Genomic DNA, 20,178 nt, shown 5'->3' with positions numbered 1-20,178 from the left:
TTTTGTTTTCACATGATTTACCAGACTGGGAGGGCCAGTGGTATAAATGTGGCAGGCCAAAGGGAAATATTCATCCTCCTGATATTTGACAACAGCTGAGAACATTGTCCTGGTGAGGAGGTCAGTATCCCAAAACTTGCTGTAAAATGCATGTGGAAAGACAGGCTCCTCTGGAGAGTACCTGAATCTGGCTTCTGCTCTGAACTGCTCAGTGAAGGGTCCTTTCACTCAGCTCATTTATAGGGATATTGCCTTCCCCCCAGTACACATCAGGTGCCTAAATTTGCATGGAGGGGAGTGATCTCCGTGGAAAATCTATTTTATGGATGTATTTTTGTGCATAGACTTCATGAGGAGCGGAAAAAGCTTTTTATTTGGGGGGTTTAATTTGGACTGCTGTACAACTGTATTTAAATCTTTTTGCAAAGAACAACCTTTTGCCTACTGTCCTAAAGAATTTATTTGTTTTCATGAGTTTGTCTCAACCTTCAAGTTATTGTAACAGTTTTGTGTATTTAATATACAGTGTGTGTTAATATCACGGACAGTTTTATAACAGCATTATAACTTACACCATTCCCTCCAGCTTTTTATGGACATCTACGCTTCTGCATTAAACTACTGTAGCTTGTGGAATTTACAATAGAAATCAAGAATGAAGCCTGATGAAAAACCTTTTAAATTGTGGCGTAGACATCCACTGCATCCACCTTGTGAAAGGACTAAAATGAAGAGAACTCTTACGTGATAATTTCTAGCAGGAGTACAGGATTACCATCCCTCTAGACAAACCATAAAGGAAAAATGTTTGTGGTACAGTAGGAAGGCTAACTTCGTCTTTTTATTTGAAGTCAAGTTTAATTATTTATGTTTTCTGAGGAAAATAAAAGCAGAATGGTAACTATGCATTCTTAGTTCAATGGAGGGCTTATTTTAGATTTTGTAGCATTAAAATATAACCAGTGTATCTTATCTAGGGAAATAAAAGCAGAAGAGACCAAACAGATATGCAGAAACACAGACAGACACCTTACTCCTGCAAAAAATGGAGCTAAATAGTGAGGAATTTTATAATCATAGCGTGATCTAATTACTTATTGTACTTTGAAGATATGTTAATTCTCAATTTGAGAACTGCTATACAAATTTTAGTGTAAGCTATATGCAAGTAATGGAAGTTCTTATTATAGTACCAAGCAAAAAGAAAAGACACTAAAAAAAGCTGGGATGTTCTTTTTACATTAGAAATGCTCTGAATTTCTACTGAAAAATATAATGGATGGCACAAGTTATACTTCACATTATCAGTAAATACTACCATAACCTCACCATGAGGCAGCACAGGTTGTCATATCCAGTTACTATTTTGTTAGGAAATAAATGACTTCTGGTTATCATGGGCCGATGTGACATGACAGTGTAAAATCATATCCCAGCCTATGGTGAGCAAGATGATAACATATGTCACCACTCCACTAAACCTGTGAAAATCCCTTGGAATTTCTATTTATTAAACCTCATGTTCACCACTCTGTATAGTGGCTTCTTCTGTACAGGGCTTCTTCCCTGGTTACAGGGCAGCACTGCTGACTCTTAATTGCTCCTGTGGATTCCATTTCAATAGCAATCAACCTTAAACAGAGCAGTGAAAAATCTCCTTAAAGAAATGTTCTGAACGTTCTTCAGAAGGGCTGGTGTGCTGCTGAATTACCTCAAGGATGGCTCTTTAGCCACCTGTGTCACTGCTTGCAGGCTCTGAATTCTGTTATATTTAGCTCACAATTAAAGCGCAGCTGACCCATACTAAAAGTCCATTACCTGCATTTAGGCTCTATTTACCTAAGAGTTCTTCTCCTTTCTATCACTCACTCTCAGTTTAGTCATCTCTATCTTAACTACAGATGTTCTTAATCATGAATTCCTTAATCAGGAATTATCATCCTGAGGAAACACTTCGAGGAAAATTACAATTAAGGAGTCTCAATGTACTAGGTAACAGCAATTCCTGCAGAACAGTCTTTGCAAAGCAAAAAAAAGCAAACTGAAAAATTTACCTCAAGAGTTTAAGATCTCTGAGTTAATATAAATGTCCAATCTTTTTTACTTTGGCCAAACTAACATCCCACTGCAACAAGCTCTACATTGTTTGAGGAGTATGTCTTCTGCTTTAAATTTCCCTGAGTGTTCTTTGCATATGATAAGATCTTAACTATCCTTATCAAGGTATTATTTCATGGCTTTTTATAATTTCTACCATGTTTCTGTGAAACTGGTGATGCCAGTTCCAGTCTTTCCTCTTTATCCTTTGCATTTTTGCCAGAGAGAACTGAGCTGCTTCTATTTCTGCAAACCTTCTGTTTGCAGCTGGTGACCAGGATTGCACATGGTATTTGAAATGCAGAGGACAACCAATTTAATGACACTAAAGATTTTTTCGTATTATTCTTCCTTCCTGTACCAAAATAGAATAGCACAATTTTCTACTATAGCTGCATGCCAAATGGAGGAGTTTATTGCACTCTTGACAATGCTCTCTAGGTCCTTTTCCTTTGATACAATTAATTTAGAACTTACTAAGGTGTAAAAATAGATTTTAAAAACCCCAACCTTGTAAATTACATTAATTTGTATATATCAACATGGAACTTAATCTGCCATCAGATTGATCATTCACCTAACTTGTTTATTTTCTTCTGAAGTTTCTTATTACCCTCTCCAGATTTGATTAACCTGAATAATTTTGTGTCACCTGCAAATTTTATCACCTCAATGCTCATCCCTTTTTCCAGTTCATTAAAAAAATATATTAAACTATACCACTCCTGCTGCAGAATATCACAGACTTGATGTCAAATTCTACTATGGTGAAAACAGAGAATTCATTTATTCCTCTTTTTTATAGCTCCTACTTGGATTGATCCATGACAAAAATTAAATGAAATATTTTTTGACTGATACAGGAAGTTTGTTGGACATGAAATTTCTGGTTTTGTTTCCAGCTTTCTGACTGTTTAATATCCTCAAATTTCCTGAAGGTTTGAAAGGTTAGACTTAAATGAATAGACAGTTTATATTTATCTATATTTTTATGACATATTCAATGAGTTCTAATAGATAAATGGGTAAAAGGATGCCCTGATATATATGGAAAGCCAGAAAGAAAATTTTTATTTACCAGATGAGGTTAATTTAGATGTAGAGCTCTTTGAGCTCAATATGAAGAATGGAAATATTTTTACACAAAGGAGTCCTTTTACAAGGAGTCTCTACCTCATTGCTGGATTATCTGCTGCATACAAAATACTGACAGAAAAATTCTTGTGAAATTCTTATGAATCCAAAACCAGACAAACCAAACAACAGATGGGAGTGGTTGAATCTTTGGTGAAGCTTTGAATTTCCAAATCACTGAACTAACTCCATTTGAAGACAGTCTTTCGAAACCTCTGCGATGCTTTGATATATTTATAAAATGTATACCGAGTGCCTCTTCTTTGTGCACAGATTTAGTCCAGTCATATATGTCCAGTGATAAATGCAAACTGTCAGAATTTCAAGACATCATCAACTGGATGCACTTCATGAAGAAGTGAGAGAGGTGATAAATCCACCATTGACTGATCTGACCTGTAACAACTCAGTTCTTTGTCTCCGTGTAGTTAAACCCCGAAGACATGATTTTGTGGGTGAGAATGTGAGAAATGCTTTAATAGGAACTAATGCCTCATTATTTTTTCCAGTAAATTCATAGAATGAAGTACTAATTAAATCATTAAACCCTTGTGCTCTTCTGTACAGCCTACCTTTTTTCATAATACAAATGATGACATTGTTTCGACAATGGGACTTGAAATATATTTTAAGAAATGTTTCTCCCATTGTTGCACATTAGACATGTTTTATGGTCTGTTAGTGTTTAGAGTTTGAAGAAGAGACTTCTCACTTCTTCCAAAGCAACAGAAGGGACATGTTGAAATAGAACAGGAAATGTTTATGACTTAGAGAAGCATGTGCTACCAGCACCAACTTTAAGAGGTGTCAGATATTTCTGGTGATGAAAATCTTTGTCTAAGGTGAAATGGGCTACATTCTGTTTCTTTTATTCCAAAGATGAGATGGATTTGAAAAACCTACCTTGCTCCTTGATGCAAGGACTCGCCACATGAGATAATCTCCAGCACATTACTATTGGCACGCAGATCTTTCACCCTTTTTTCTCCATGCATTACAGAAAATATTAAATCAGTTTGGTGTCCATAAAAACTTTTGATCCTAGGAACAGCCTAGGGTACTATCATTATCTTCAGGAGAACCATTTGTAGATCTTCAGTAGGTAGCACTAATTTAATTTCTTTGCTAGAGAAAAAGTGGCTGATTTTCTAGATCAATATTTGATTGAATATGTTTGATATGTCAGCAGATAAAGGCCCCTTTTTCTGGCCCAAAGAGTTTTTGAACCACAGAGGTATACTGTTCTAGCTCCCCTGGGATCTGACTGCAAGGAGGTCTCAAAGATCTGTTAGAAACCTTCCCGCTGTTCCTTGTGTTCTTCCAGCAAGACTTTCTAAAGGTTGAGATGAGAAGAAAGAAGATCAAGAACCAGAATGTCTTTATATCCATTTTTTAATCTTTCCTGGTGCTTCTCTTAACTAAAAATAATCGTTTATAACACCAGTTTACAAAAAAACTCCTGTAATAGGATCATGTGAAAGAAAGAAAAAAATTATTGCAGACCAGGCCTTCAGATTTGCTTTAAGAAGATGCTCCAACAACTTTTGCAAGCCATTGACATTTGAAGGGCTTTTTCTCTTTCATGACACTAATTAAAGCTGAATATCAATGTATCATCATCTTGAAAGTGATCTATTAAAGAGATTTGCTCAAGGCTGGCAAACCAGGGCAATGGACACATGTTTTAGAACTTCAGAAGAAAAGTTGCCCAGTTATGTTAAATAACTAGAGAAAAGCATGAAAGTGAAAAGATATTCTTAAACAATGATAAGAGATGCTGTTGGAAAAGTGGCGTGATGTGAGAGTCCATATATTCCATAGAAATTCATGCCAAATACATGCACACACAGAATTCCCCCCCTCAGCCCCACACAGAACAGAGCTCGTGTTCGTGCTGTGCAAATGATGAGGATTCTTTAAATCTTCAGGGCCTAGAGATACATTTCTTAGAAAGAGACAATGAAATATTGTGGATGGAAACTTTTCATACACTGAGATAAGAGGTACATCCGAAGAGTAAACCATATTGCCTATCTTGACTACCTGCATAGCTTGATGCTACATGATTAACAGCATATGTGCTTCTGCATAATAAAATCCATTTATCTGAACATTAAAACATTATTTTTCCTGCATAATATATTACTTAGGGCTTTGATTTTATTTTTAATTAGGTATATTTAACTTGCTAATAATGAACATGCACTTTGTTAATATAAAAATTGGGAAGAAAACTGTATTGAAGATAGTGAAAGCATGTGGTACCTGATCAGTCCTGATGATAGCAGTTTTTACTCATCTGCTGCAGAGTCTAAAATCAGTTTTCTGCCAGCTTTATAAATATTATATCATTTGCAGGGATTCAAAGTCTCTGCTTTAAAAATGGCTTTTCAATTACTCACTATTTGAACAACATTGCATTCTACTTTATTTCACTGTGAAGTAAAACACATCCCTATAAGTCAAAACTGTGTAAGATACAGCCTTAGTGGATTTGTTTGTCATTTCAGTGACCCTGGCAAAGGCTTTCAGTCTTTTAATTTCTTTTAGAAGCTGCAAAAATGCACCAACATATCTGTTAATCTCTTGGGAAATAAAGAAAAAAAAATCACTACCACTCTTATATCTACCCTGTAATTTAGAAAGGTCCCCTAGTAACTGCAGTGCCTTGTATGTAAATAAATTGTTGGTTGCTCATTACTTCATTAGAAAAAAAAAATTAGCAGCTTTGCCACCCACTATTTCTGCATCACACCTAAATGAATAGATTATATCAAAAACACCTCATCCAGTTGCTGTACCAGGTTCTGCTAACCGAAACCATAAGCCTCCGACAGCGAAGTCAGATACCCAATAGTCTCTGCACGGATCAAAGTAAGCCAAACAAAATCTATGTTTTGTACCTGCTCCCAATACGTCTGGGAAGCACTGTTAATGAAAAATGAGGTTGATGTACCTATTGCACACTTTTGGATTATTGTTCACTACCATCAATCTGAAACCTAATGAAACAGAGACCACCTACAGTGGAGGGATATTGTGTCCATCTGACAAACTGCATCCAATTTACGAACTGATGGGATGGCATAAGCTGCCACTGGTCATATGATTTTCAGCTTCTGATTGGTCATACATTAAGCATTAGTAATGGGGCAATGCCATTTCCACTATCATTCTCTGGCAAGAGTGAAAGTATTACATAGTGCACCATAATTCTGTGATAATGATAGCATGCAATGTGCTGGTTTCTCCCCACTGCGGACACAAAAATTGTAGGAGACTTGGCTTCTCCAGACTGTCTTTATGGAATTAACAAAGAAATATGCTTGCCATGACATATATTGAACCTTTTCAGTGCCTTTCTGGGTAACTTTATGGGCACATGTGTTATGTATGTCACAACCAAACTCTGCAGGAAGAGATAAAATAGTGCACACATCACACAATGGGTATAAGCAATGGGCAACCCAGGCTCCAACCTGCACAGTGCACAGAGGTTTTTTCAAAGAAAAATGCTGACTCTCTAAATGGAAGACACTTTAGTTTCTGCACCTGTTCTGCTCAGTATCTTGTTAGGCTGCTTCTACTTCTACTATATCTCATACTAATAGGGAGAAGCAAAACAGGGAGAAATTATGATGGATATTAGTTGATCCTCTTGTTATTGCTAGATGTGATTATTGCTTTTTCCTGCTTGGGCTCCCTCAGTGTACTCCTAACAGAGTGCAGCTTATTAAAAAGCTCTGCTGTTTAAGTTTTACTGGCATAATAACCAGCTCTCTCTTTATGGTTGTTCTGAAGTCGATTCAGTAGCCACCTGTCAGTTTGTGAAACAAATGTTAGATTTTCCTAATGACTATTAAGATTTTCCGTGGATTTTTCTCCCATCGTATCTCTCTGAACTTGTCCAGCGCTGTGTTTGTGCTTGTGATTTATGCTTAGCAGGTGTTTGTTTGCTATGGGTTTCTAAATGTTGGCTTCCTACTGTAAGGAAAGAATGGGAAGGTGGGAATGGGTTTATTATATTCTGTATATTGTTCTACAACGACAAAATGGATTTCCAGCTGACACCCTATGTGCTGCCACGAATTAAGCCACAAAACCCTATCTGTATCAGCAATATACCTAGTAATGCAAGGGAATTCACAGTTAAGACTGAAGCTCCATTATTAACTCACTATATTGTGCCTGGATATTGCTGTACATATTGTTTGGTACATACCAGGATCACTGCAATAGGTAAACAAAAGCAGGTGAACTTACAATACAATTCAGTCTTCCCTGTAAGATTCTGTGCCTCATTGTTTTAACCAGACCTTTTGTCTTTTGCTCAGTTTTGGAAAACTGAATTGTATCTTTTGCTGTTTCAGTTTTTCAATTTTAAAATGTCTGTAGAGGCTACATGACTCGGCACAAAATATCCTTAGTGATCCCTTGTGCAAATGCATTAAATATTTTTTTAATTTTTAAAATTACATTATTCACATAATTATTTAGATCTACAATGCTAAAAACATTGTTGCAATTAGCTAGATTAGTGCAACCCAATTTTAAAATGCCTATTTCTTATTTGATACAGTGTACAAGTTCTTGCCAGAAATATTGCAGTTTTTTATTAATAGTTTTTGCCTCTAATTCTCATAGCCATTATTCACTTTAGAGAGGATAACTACTGCTGTGAAGTTGTGGACTGTTCAGTGTCATTGCCTGCATTGAGATTTTCAATCCTTTACATGTACAAATGCAAGAATCCTATAAAAATCTTACCTTTCCTTGTGCAGTATCTGTAGAAATGGTGGAATCCTGAAGAAATCTTACCTTTCCTTGACCTGCATCTGTACAAGTGGTGGAATCCTGGAGAAAACTTACCTTTCCTTAGTCCACAAAAGCTTCTGAGGCTGCTCCTGTCACCTGTGGGATCATTAACCAAAGCCTCCCCCTCCTTTTATCTCTCAGCAGAAAGAAAATGTATAGCCTTGACTGGGCTTTGGATTATTCTACATTTTAACACACCTTTCCCAGTGGGTTCACACAGTTCCCCTTTGGCCCCAAAGACAGATCCTACTCAGCATCTGAGTCATCATTTATTTGTGTCCTTCAGGGACCCCATTGCATTTTGGTCACCTTTTCCCCCCAAGTTAGGTCTTTTTTTTTCCAGTGCTGCTGTCTGAGCATGATTTGGAGTTTTCTTTTATTGTTACATTCTCATTTTGTCCCTCATGTTTAACCAAGTAGTCACTGGTGTGATCTGTAGTTGACTCTTAGGGTTGTATAAAATTTTGACCTTTTCCTGGTGACTTATGATGGCATTGCTATGCCATAAAGGTGAAGCAAGTTATTGTTCATCTTTTTGGAAAAAAATTGAACCAACCCAACAAAAAATACTGAAAAAACTTGCAAGTACTTTAGTACTGTGGGCTGGTTTTGATTCACCTTAAAATCACAAATCTAAAGGTTTAAATCAGCATTTCACTTGAAATTAGAGACTTCTATAAAGAATGGAATCTTAAAAACAAACCAACCCATATCTTGGTGTTTGCAGGATTCTACCCAAAATTTACTTTTAAACCATAAAAACCTTTTATCTGTCCTTTGCATGAATTCAGTTACTGGTCTTTATTCTTCAGCTATTCAGCGTGTTTGGAATTTACAATGTGCACAATTTTATTTATCATATAACTTTCCTTCGGATCTTTGAGATATACACCAGAGCCAAGATTGGCTGTCATTTACCAACAAAAGGTTGCTATTTTTGTTGTTAAGTGTCTGTGTGCTGTTTTGACAATAACTCTTCTGTTTCCTTGTCTCCTCTGCTTAAACTTCATAGCATTTACAAGATAATTTAGAAGATCTTCTGAAGACTGCTGCCTATCAATATTTGTTAGCTCCATTTTGTAACTCTCATTTGAGAAAGGTGTCATTTGATTTATTTCTTTATTTGGATATTTACTACTGTATAATAAGAGTACCCAGTCAATGCTCTGGGCTCTACTGATAACCTTTTAAGTATGCACATATATAAATACAATTTCCAGTTGTCACAAGGTCCATGGATATAACAAAAATAACTTGTCCCTACAGAGTGACTGATAGTTCCAGTGACCTCACTGGAACAGGAGCTGTACATCATTACCATAGAACCATCATGACATCACCAATCTCTTCCACCTGTATTCTTATAGGATAGGGACACAAAATGGGCTGAAGGTCATAAAACATGGTTTTATAATGTGAGGGAAGGCACCTTGTAACAATCATAAGGGAAATGCTTCAAATATCTGTAAGATAACCTAAGAGAAAAAAATCTGAATGTGAGAAATCCTGATTACATCACATTAATCATTAGTTCTTATCTGGTGCATCAGTTTTTATGGATTTTTCCATCTTTTTTTTGGTTTTAAAAGGACACAGCCAATATTATAATAAGGCTAGTTAGCATTTAAAGAATGCTGACGCAAACTACCTGCCAGACAGAATCACACACACGTGTGGGCTTGTAAAATCTGAGTTCTGATATTGTACCAGTGCAATCCTTTTTATCCCACAAAGTCTGCAACAATGCTCTGTAGCTCTTGAGACAGGGACTTTTTATATAGTATTTGAATCACCTTCCTTTTAAATGCTGCTAACTGTGAAATTAGTGTTGTCCCTCAAAGTGCATGGAAATAATTGTCAGTAATTGAACACAGTTTGGGGGCTAATTATATAGAAATTGATATTAAAAGAATACAGGATTGGTTGAGTTTTGCAGTTCATTTTTAGTTTTCAAATTACTAGAGTTGAAGGCTGTGGTAAGAAACAATAAAAATCCATTCAAAGCTGCTAAAGCAAATTAAGGTTTACTAGTCCTTTGAAAGACAAATGATCCAAGTGAGGTAATGCAGGGAGGATGATAAAAATGTTCTTGAAATTTTCCATAGAATTAAAATATCAGGTGTTTAAGGATGATGTGTGTTGAGCACGGGTAATTTCTGCAATTAGCTTCTGTTTAAATGGTTGGGGTTTCTGGTTTGGGTTGTCTCAAAAATGGAAGAAATGCCTTCTTGATGTGTATCAGCTCTGGAATTTTGCTGAGGGTCCAAGTGAGTCAGAACATGCTGAGAAGTGAGAGGCTGTCATGGCCTTGATCCCTGCTTTTGAATGGGAGCAGGAAATTGGTTTGGGAGAGAACTTTTTCTAATTGAAAATCCACTTGTCCTAATCATAAAGTGTCATAAGTAAATGGGATCTTGACAAAAGTAGAAAATATGAACTTACCTTTGTTCCTCGTGCTGGAAGGAATCTTGCAACCCTGAGAGCAGTTGAAGCACTCCCAAATTTACCTGGGAGGAGAACTGTAAAACAATAAGAGAAAAGAAAGAGAAATCATGTACACTGTTGCATGTCATAAACCTAGAGGATTCAAATCTATTGTATATTTCCCTGCAGCCAGAAATTGCTGGAAGTTGCTGGGCAGTTAGGAAAAAAAGTCAAATAAACATTTATCTCCCCCCCACAAATTTATTGGAGCAGTAATATTTCCTTTTTAAACTAGTGGCATGGAAAGATCATTGAGGGATATTTTAAACATACATGTGACAATGCAGAATGATTAAGATGTGAATATCCTACTCAAGGAACATTCAGAAGGAAGGCCTAAAACAATTTCATTCACGGTCTGTTTTTTAATTGAGCCTTATAAGTATTGTAAGGAAGACAATACTCTTCGCTTATTTGTCTATTTTTCCATAAAAATGACATTCCTTCTTTATAAAATCTAGAGAAAGTTTGTAAGAATAATTGCCAATGTTTTTCTCTTAAAATAACTAGAAAAACACTATTACAACGAAATTTTAAATAAATACAGTCTAGATAAATATAAAACAAATATTCTCATAAAATATTTTTTAAAAATCTGCTATGTTTTCGGTTCCATGTAATTGTTTGGAGGGTGCATATCTTCCTATAAATTTTACAAGATTATTGTATCAAGTAATTTGGATATTGCAAAAGCAGTGAATTGATAACACTGATAACAAAAAGAATTTCTAAACTGAAATAGCAAACTTTGGAAAAATAACTGAAATGCATGTCAGGAAAAAAAATAATCAGTTTCCCTCAAATAAGACAAAATTCAATACTAAACATTTTAAAAATATTCCAGAATCAAAAGCTATGGAGAAAGACTGCGTAACACCTGCAATCTCTAAAGGATCATAAGTAAGGAATTCAGAAATAGTTTATGGTATTAGAAGAAGCAATAGTTTTGCAAATTGTGTGAAATGCCACAGTGGTAAATATATGCAGAGAAACTCACAGCCACCCGATGCTCAGATACTAAACATGATTTATTAGTGAGCAATTAAAATGTAATGGGGATGAAGCCAAAGTTCTTTCTTGGAGGAGATGCCACTGGCTAAAGTTACGAGCAGTGGAAAGAGAAGCACACTTAGAGATCACTGCAATGCATATGATTAAACAAATTTATCTACCAAAATGAATGTACAAAGCGCAGTTAATGAGTCTGATGGAGGCTTTAATGCATAGGGGTGCATTACATCTATATCACATTGCTATAGGACCCAGTGAGCTTCCTGAAGCAGCTCTGCCACATAAAACCCAATTAACTCTCAGAGTTTAATACAAACTGAACTTTTCCAGATGGCTCAATCATTTGGAGTTAATTCAGACACTTCTGCCTGGGTTAATAGTATGGTCACTGTGCTGGAACAACAAACAAACTTACAAGAGCTTTAGAGATGAGAAAGACAGGAATAAAGCAAACAACCTACAGTGGTTCCCTAGAACAGGAGGTGAAGGGATCACATTTAGACTCCCAAACGCAAGAGAGCTTTGAGTTTGGGCTATCAGCCAAGGAGCCTGGCAAGTCTAACTCTGTAAGGAATTTATTCCTTCAGCTCTTTTCAGAAGAGGTTTGCAAGAATTAACATTTTTCACAATTCCATCCTCATCTGATCTTTAGGAGTATCTTGGTGTAGACATTGAAGGGTATGGACAGCATGGAATCAAGTAATTACTACTCACCTGCTGAGCAGTGAGGAAGTTCAGCTCCCAAATCAGAATGTGGAATTTCTGTAGGGGAAAGAAGATTAGAATCAACAGAAATGCACTTTTTGCTCAGCCTAGAGAAGTTTGGTTATACAGAAGAAAATAGTGACAGAAAGCTAGACTTGATCCTGTACAAATGGTTATGAGTGTGTGCATGGAATACTTGAACATATTCATCCATGACTTCTTATGGTTCAGCACTTCCTTCATGCAATACATAATGGCAGCAGGTTGAACAGCAGAAGGAAAATCTTTGGAATACAGGATACACAATTTTGCAGGTACTGGAATGTTTTAAGAATAAGCATCATTTGCAATCTCAGCTGTGTTGTGGACTATTTGAATATTTACTGACATGTGCTTGTAACCCTAAAAAATGGTACAGAATAGTCAAACTTCTTTTATTTAAGAAAGTCTCTTGTATAATGCCTAAGAAATCAGGATTACTTTTAAAAAAGAGCATCTCATATACAAATGATGTTTTGATAAATTCTGCTGTCCTTGCTGAAAACTTATTTCATATTAACACCTCTGTTTTGAAAACTTGGTGAATTATTGTGCTTTTTCTCTCTATCACTACCACTGCCATTTTTAAACACATTAACTGAGATTTGAATGTTACATTCCTGGCAGGAATTTTTGCTGCTGGGAATGTTGCCTTCGCTTTAGCTGCTTCAGAAATATGAATCCAAGGTCAATTTGAAAACAATTTTCCTTAAAAATAATCCTTTCTTACAAACAGCTCACACATATTTTTGAGTAGTACAACGTAAGTCTAACATTACACAATTTCACCAGAAAAATCTTTCAAGCTTTCAATAGCTTCAAGGCCATCTAGTTTGAAAAAGAAAACTTCAAAGACCACCCCTAAATCCTAGTCCTTCTACATGACTGCACTCTTAGCAAAGTTCCTCCCTATATTCTTTGTGATCTTTCATGATTTAATTAGGAAAATCTTTTTAAAACTTTTTTTTTTTAATGTAGCAGTATAACATCTGCATTTTCAGCAGTATGCTGTTTAATCACATTGGGTTATAAAGTGAAATTCTTACTACTCAGTGTAATATCTTGGAGAACCATGTGTTTGGTCTTTTAGTGTCCCTGACTCATCATCTTATATTCTTTCATCAACATTTTAATAGCCACTCTTAAAAATGTAATTTGATGGATAATTCTCTGAACCTGTTTCAGTTTTGTTGTTTCTTTAAAAAGTTATGTCCCTGCACATGTTTTCTTTCTGTGATTACTGCACCTGAAACTAATTTCAAGCACTCAAAGACAGACTTAAGCCCAGGGCCAGCATAAGCTCATAAGTTGATAGAGCTATGCCAGGTTTTTTTATTGATTCTGGTTCTCAGGTAGGACAATTTTGTCAGAATCAAATCTTTCACTTTTAGCCCCAACATGTGTGTTTATAGTATATATTTTATAATTCTATATCTAGTATGTGGTATGTAGTATAATTTGGGTGTGAGCAACTGAATCCTGGTTTAACCCTGTGTTTAGTCCCTCTCTGATTTGTCCACAACTCTTGCAGTCAGCAGTTTTTCTCTATTCCCTCTTAGTCTAAGCCTGTAAGTCTAAAAAGGGGAATATTTATTCCTTTCTATTCAATTCACAAGTAGCTGTCACAGAAACCAGGATACTAGAGTGATAGGGAAAGCCCAGAAGAGTATCACTGCTGTATTCTTCCTTTGGCAGAGTTTGTCTTGTCTTTGAAGCTTTTTGCCTTTTTTTTCCCCCCACTGAGGAAATAAGGAAATTTAAACTACTGCACTGCATAAAGTTTTAAAAAAAAACCAACCAAACAAAAATGCCCTAAAATCAAACCCCTGAACTGAATAAAAATCTTTACGTTGTCTGTGATTGTTAAGGAAATTCCAGAAAGTTAAATAACTTGAAAAAACAGATAAAAGAAGGTATAAGTGCTAAATATCTGAAGGGGAGTCTACATCTAAAACTTGAAGACGTACTTTGAGTTCTGATTTGGAAAATGACTGTGCAGTAGTGTGTATTATGGAAGCCATATGTGCCTGCTTGGGTTTTTTAACCACATGCTGCAGAGTGGCCAAGAAATGAGTGTATTTTTTTCCTCTGTGTTTAAAGAAACCCAACCCAAACTGTATACAGGTTTCTACCAGTTATTTAATGATGCATCAGAAAACTACTATGTTTCTATAACGGAATGAAAAAAAAAATTCTGTCCTTATTTTCAGGTGATGCTGCTGAAATCCTCATGTGTTGCCATGCCCACCTTGTGCCTTCTTAAGCAAAATCTTTAAAGCACTTTGGTCCTTAAAGCAGCGTTGGACTGGATGTATGCTTTTGACCCACAAGTGATAATTATGAAGCCTTGTTCCAAAGGTGGAAGAACTCTGTATTGCAACTTATATTACTAGTTAATTCTTTAAAAAGTAATGATCAGAGCCATTGTCTGAACTCAATTTCATTACACATGAGCAAATCTGGAATAAAGTTACTGCAGTCAGGTTAAAGTCAATGAACTGGATCAGATTTATATTGGCTCGACTGAGATCATAAATTGGTCCTGTAATTGGACCTTTGGTTTTAAATAAAACATTTGCAATTGGCTGTTCTGCCCAGGGAACAGACAACTGTGTCTTGACAGAGTTCTGAACCTATTAGAATTAGTTGGGAGAGAGTGACTAGATGATGAACATCAACTTCCATAAAAGAGAGAGAAATAAAACTGCAAATAGAAAAGTGCTGAATTTGAAGTAGATTATCCTTAAACTTCCATCTACATTAGCAGAGCAGGAGGAAATGTGAATTTAAAGTAAAATATGTTGTGATGAGAGTGTGATATTCATGGCACTTTTTAAATTTTTTTTTTAAGCTGTAACTGAATTTAAAAGACTTACTGGACATTTGCAGCTGGAGTACATTAGATGCATTTCAGCATTTTCCACTTGAGTTTAATCCAAAAGGAATTTGGTTCATGTGGTTCAATACCACATCATGATGTGAATCAAAGCACAGAACATGAGGACAATCAGAGATTCACTTCAAAAGCACAATGCTGATCTGAACTAAAATGACTCTAAAATAAGAACTCCCAGGTACAAAAAGCTGTTTGTAGGCTCTGCTGAAGATTGTTTATACTCTAAGTGGACACTCACTTACAAAAAGTCCATGAGTGAATCCTCACTGTTCTTTAGAAGAAAACATGGCAAGAAGGCCTGTGAATCAATTGCTTGAAACAAAAAGATAATTTTATCTTGTCAAGATCAAACTATCCTTTCTGGGTTTCACCCAGCTAATATAAGAATGGTATATAAAACATCTTCTAGGACTGAATTTCTCCTAAATGGAATTATTCAGAAAGTAACAAGGACGTATTGAGATAATATTAACTCTCCTGCTGACCTTTAAGAGAACACATAAATTGCAGGGTAGCTACTTTTAGCCCAAACCAGCTAACCTGGCAAGGTTAAGGGCTGCAATGCAGCTTTTGCTCCCTTTTACAGAACACCTTCCATGGTCAGTGCAGGTGAAATCCCCAGTGTGTTGATGGCCCCATTACACCCTTTCCTCAACTAGGTGGGTGTCTTACAGATCAACTTCCAGAAGAATTCCATGTGGCTTGATAGCAGAGCATCTTCAGGCCAAGGCAGGAGCTGGGAATCCTTCAAACAGATAAGGCTTGAGAGTGGGGATGGTCACTCAGTGCTAGACTGCCTTGCTGGTGCACCTGCAGCAGCCACCTGAGCTCTGGATTTGTGCTTCCAGAGCTTTTCTGGAAAAGGCCGTGTGATCTGCTTCAGTGCAGCTTTTCATGAAAGGGCTGTCTGTCTGTCTGAGACAAGGGCACAAATCTGGGAGTTAACTGTGCACTGCAGAGACAGCCCAAAGGGAATGAGTTCTTTTGTTTAAGAATAAACTGACTGCTGCTTGGACATGTGGTTCCTTCAAGACAAAAAGGCAAGTAACTGGGTTACATTTAGAAAAACGATTTTAATGAACAGGAAAATGGCATTTAATCTTTTGGTGCATCCTGCATTTTATGAGCAAATTTCATGGGAAACTGTGTAAATGGAACATAATTATTTTTAAAATAGAATCCTTTGTTATTAGCTGCATAACTGTCGTGTGTACATAAAGCACCCTGCTGTACAGACAAAAGACTGAAAAAGTTTCCTGGAGAGTTACTGCTATTGAAAGAATAAAAATTGAAGCAGTGGGATGAACTTTTGGTTCACAGACTCAAATACTGAATGTTAAACCTGGCTGAGAGAAAATCACTTTATTCTGATAACCGGATTAGTTAGAACAAAAATAGAGAAAATTAAGAACTGAAGAGCAGAAAATTAAGGTGGAATGCAATTTAAAGAGTAAGTAGATGATGTAGGCTTTCATTTTCATCCCCCCTAGTGTCCAGCTAATTAAAATTACAATCAGAATGAAAGTCTAAACTTGTAAATATCTTTAGCTAATGATTTTGTCTTTTTAATCATCTTCACATTCAAAGACTTTATTTTATTCATTTAGAGCTTTACAATAAAATGAAATTGTTTTCCTCTAGTAAAATCCTTTTAATTTTCGTTATCTGTTTCTTTTTACATCATACATTATGTATTTTCCTCTTTTCTTTCTAATTTCTGCACAGTATTCTCTACTCTTATGGTCTGTGCTCCTCTTAGGCATTAACTTAAGATTGTTATAAAGTTAAATGGTATAAAGTGCTATAATGTAAACTTCTTGCTTAGTGCAAAATCCCTGCAGTTGCATCTTGTGGCTCACAAAGTGATCTAGACAAATAGCAACTTTCTTCATAAGGTGCATCTACAATGAAATTTTAAGCCACTGATCACATAGTACTTATTGTTCTGTCTAGATTTAAAATTTTATCTCCTTTGTTTCTAAGATAAATAATGGATGTGCCCCAATTTATCAACTGCTATTTGTGGATAATGGCTGGGTTTTTTCTGTGACTTGTTAGGTCCTTTTTGGTTTTTGTGCTTATTTCACTGTGATATTTTTAAAAGAACATATTTAGTTTTGCTTCAAAATTGGTTTTTATTATGCAAGTTTTCTAAAGTGTGCTGAAAAAACCTTGAAAGTGCTGCTTGGTGATACAGTTCTGTCTTAATGACTTCCCTCCTTTTGGATAATAGGAATTTCGTTTTATTTTGCTATACAACATTTATTTTAAATGGTTGTAACTTAGCCATAACCATGTACTTCAACACCATACAGATACATTTATTTTGTAAAGTGGCTCATTTCAACCTCATGCAACCTTGCATGATCCAGCTATGCTGTAAAATGTGAGGATTCTGCACTGGATTCCGAGCTATGCTGGAGAGATGGGTTTGTATTTTGGGTATTGTAGTTAGAAAATCCCACAAAAAGGCAGTGCCAACACGCAGGTGAAACACCAGAAGTTCCAAATACTCAGATTTGGTAGCTGCTGATGGAGAGAAGTGCAGTGTGAATGCATCTAAAGGTGCTTGACCTTTACAGGAAGGTGTTTCTCATCTCTAATGACTCCTTTGGATGCTTCAAGCCATATCTCTACAGGAGATTCATGGGTGAGTTTGAAATTTTTAACCTACCTTTTTTACTTACCTGGGAAGATTTACACATCAGTCATCGCTCTGGTATCTGAATTATCTTCACATAAAACCTATTAGGATCACAACAGACCCTGAAAACTATCATAAACTGCTTGACATGTTTTAGATGTTATAACACTTCTAGCTGGAAGAAAACATTTTTATTTGTTGATCTTTGCTTTGCTTTTCTTGGCCATTAAGAGGAAAGCATGTTAGTATTATACACTTTTTTTGCAAGATAATGATCAGTTTTATATCAGTGCACATATACTGAACTCTCCTGAAATAGTCCCATTTTACACTGGTAAAACAAGGCCAGATTTTGGCCCAGCATGTTTTGGAATCTCTAACAGCACACAGCCCCTGCTTCTGAAAGGCAACTTTCATCTGGCTGCCTGGAAGATCTCCAAGAGCTTGTGCTCTGCAAGGTTTGAAAGGGATTAACTGCATACTCTTGTGCCTTTAGAATCAATATAACATATGGATTGGCCTCATCTTCCTGAGCTGCCACTGACTGCAAAGGGAGTATTTGTACAATTGGGGAAGATGTAATTGGGCTTAAAGGCTCTGTGTTTTTTATGTGCAGAGTTAATTTATGTGAATGCATTAATGTTCATACATCAGTCATTTTGCTGGGTCATCTGCCAAAAAGAGTGCCAAGACTTTGCCTATATATACAAAGATGAACGTGAGCTTTGAGAGCCCTCTAGTCCCAAGACATTTTTAAAATAGCCAATGCTTACTTAATCATTTTATACTGTTAATAGATCAATCATTGCTCTTGGTTTGGATATGATAGTAAAGTTCTTTAAATACAGAAGAATAATTGCATTCAAACTCATCAGAACAGAGGTATTTGCTGCTTGGACACTTCTGTGAACAGCTGCACTGCTTTGTACTGAGGTGTTATGAGGGAGGTGTCCAGAGCCCCTGAGTTTGTGAGCTGTTAGCAATGAAAAATGTTTTTAAATAGCCAGAAATAAACGTAGAATGTAAGACAACTCTATGCAAATAGGATTACAGAATGCATGGGTTGGAAGGTATCTTAAATACCATCTAGTTCCAAAACCTGTCATGAGTAGGCACCCCTTCCACTATCTCAGGTTGTTCCAAGCCTTGTCCAGCCTGGTCTTGGACAATTCCAGGGGTGGGGCAGCCACAGTTTTCTGGGCAACCTATGCCTGGGCCTCATAACCCTCACAGGGAATAATTTCTTTCTAACACCTCATCCAAACCCCCTCTGTCTCACATTGAAGCCATTCTCCCTTTTCCTGTCACTCCAGGGATAGGCAAAGGAAGAAGTGTCTGTGGAAACTGTGCCACTAAGAGGTTGTGGCCTGGGAGGATGGTGGTAGAAGGGGAAGCCTGGTGGTTCTCACCTGTGTGCTCTTCCACTGCCTGATCTAACATCTTGCTTCCAAAAAGGGTGGTTTGGCTGGTGGATGTGCCCTCCTGATGCTTTCTTCATGTCATCTCTAGTGCCTCTGTCACAGCTCCAGCAAACCAGGCCATTTTAAAAAGAATTAAAAAAAAACCACATTAGCTCTTGGTCAGTGACCAAACTGGCCCATTGTACAAAGGCATTGCTTGGGAACCAGAGCTAGCATGAGGGAGAAGAGGCTGCAGGGCCAGGAATGCCAGGAACTGGGGAAGGGGAGAGCACAAGGGTCCTTGAGAGAGCAGGGAGCCTTTCAGGGGGAGCAGCAGTTCAATAAAACCCTTTCCAGGTAACAACCATGGTTTGCTGCTTTATTGACAGAAAACTTCTGAGAGTCCCAGAAATGGCTCTTGGTGAGTCTGAGGTGTGCTTTAAAACAGTGGAAAACTGAAGAGAGGAAAACTCCTTCACTAGCTGAGGACAAGGCTGGAGTGTTGTTTCTTTTTTAGTTGTTTGTTGTTGTTTTGGGTTTTTTTTTTGTCTAGTACTTTAGTTAAGTTTCAGTGGTTTTCTATATGTACAGCTATGTAGCTTTTAGACACAAGGAAGCAAATTTACCTTTATTTTAAAAGCCTACAACTACACAGTATTCAAAGTACTATTTTGGTATATTTAGTTATGAGTTCTAACATATTCTTTTTTACCCTTTAATAAGGAATTAATAAGGGCTGGCATTTTTAAACCGGGGTCTATAGTGCACTTTGGAGAGATCTGGGAAGTTGTTCTCTCTTTTTTTAGGTCTGCTTAAAGGAGTTGTTTGTAGGAAAATTTATTAAATCCTGTTTATAACACCAGATTGTGTGACTGCTAGGTAGATGAGGAATCACCTCAGGAGAGAGGTGCTGCTCTCTGAAACAGAGATGCTTTGTATCAAAAAATAATCTA

General features: G+C 36.6%; 1 protein-coding gene across 3 annotated transcripts in view; it reads left to right on the top strand.

The window, feature by feature from the left end:
- Positions 1-13,596: 13,596 nt before the first annotated feature.
- Positions 13,597-20,178, top strand: part of FANCL (FA complementation group L) — a 31,210-nt gene continuing 24,628 nt past the window's right edge. Inside the window, exon 1 of one of the 3 annotated variants that reach the window (XM_064709751.1) lies at positions 13,597-13,637. In XM_064709751.1, coding sequence (XP_064565821.1) covers positions 13,605-13,637 — 33 coding nt within the window. In that variant the 5' untranslated portion in view covers positions 13,597-13,604. Of the gene's footprint in view, positions 13,638-17,763; positions 17,832-20,178 lie in introns of those variants that run through there. The other 2 variants (XM_064709752.1, XM_064709750.1) reach the window with 2 other exon arrangements.

The sequence above is a fragment of the Zonotrichia leucophrys genome, chromosome 3 (genome assembly GCF_028769735.1).
Source record: "Zonotrichia leucophrys gambelii isolate GWCS_2022_RI chromosome 3, RI_Zleu_2.0, whole genome shotgun sequence".
Lineage (NCBI taxonomy): Eukaryota > Metazoa > Chordata > Aves > Passeriformes > Passerellidae > Zonotrichia > Zonotrichia leucophrys.
The sequence above is the reverse complement of the archived record's forward strand: the minus strand, read 5'-3'. Positions and strand labels throughout refer to the sequence as shown.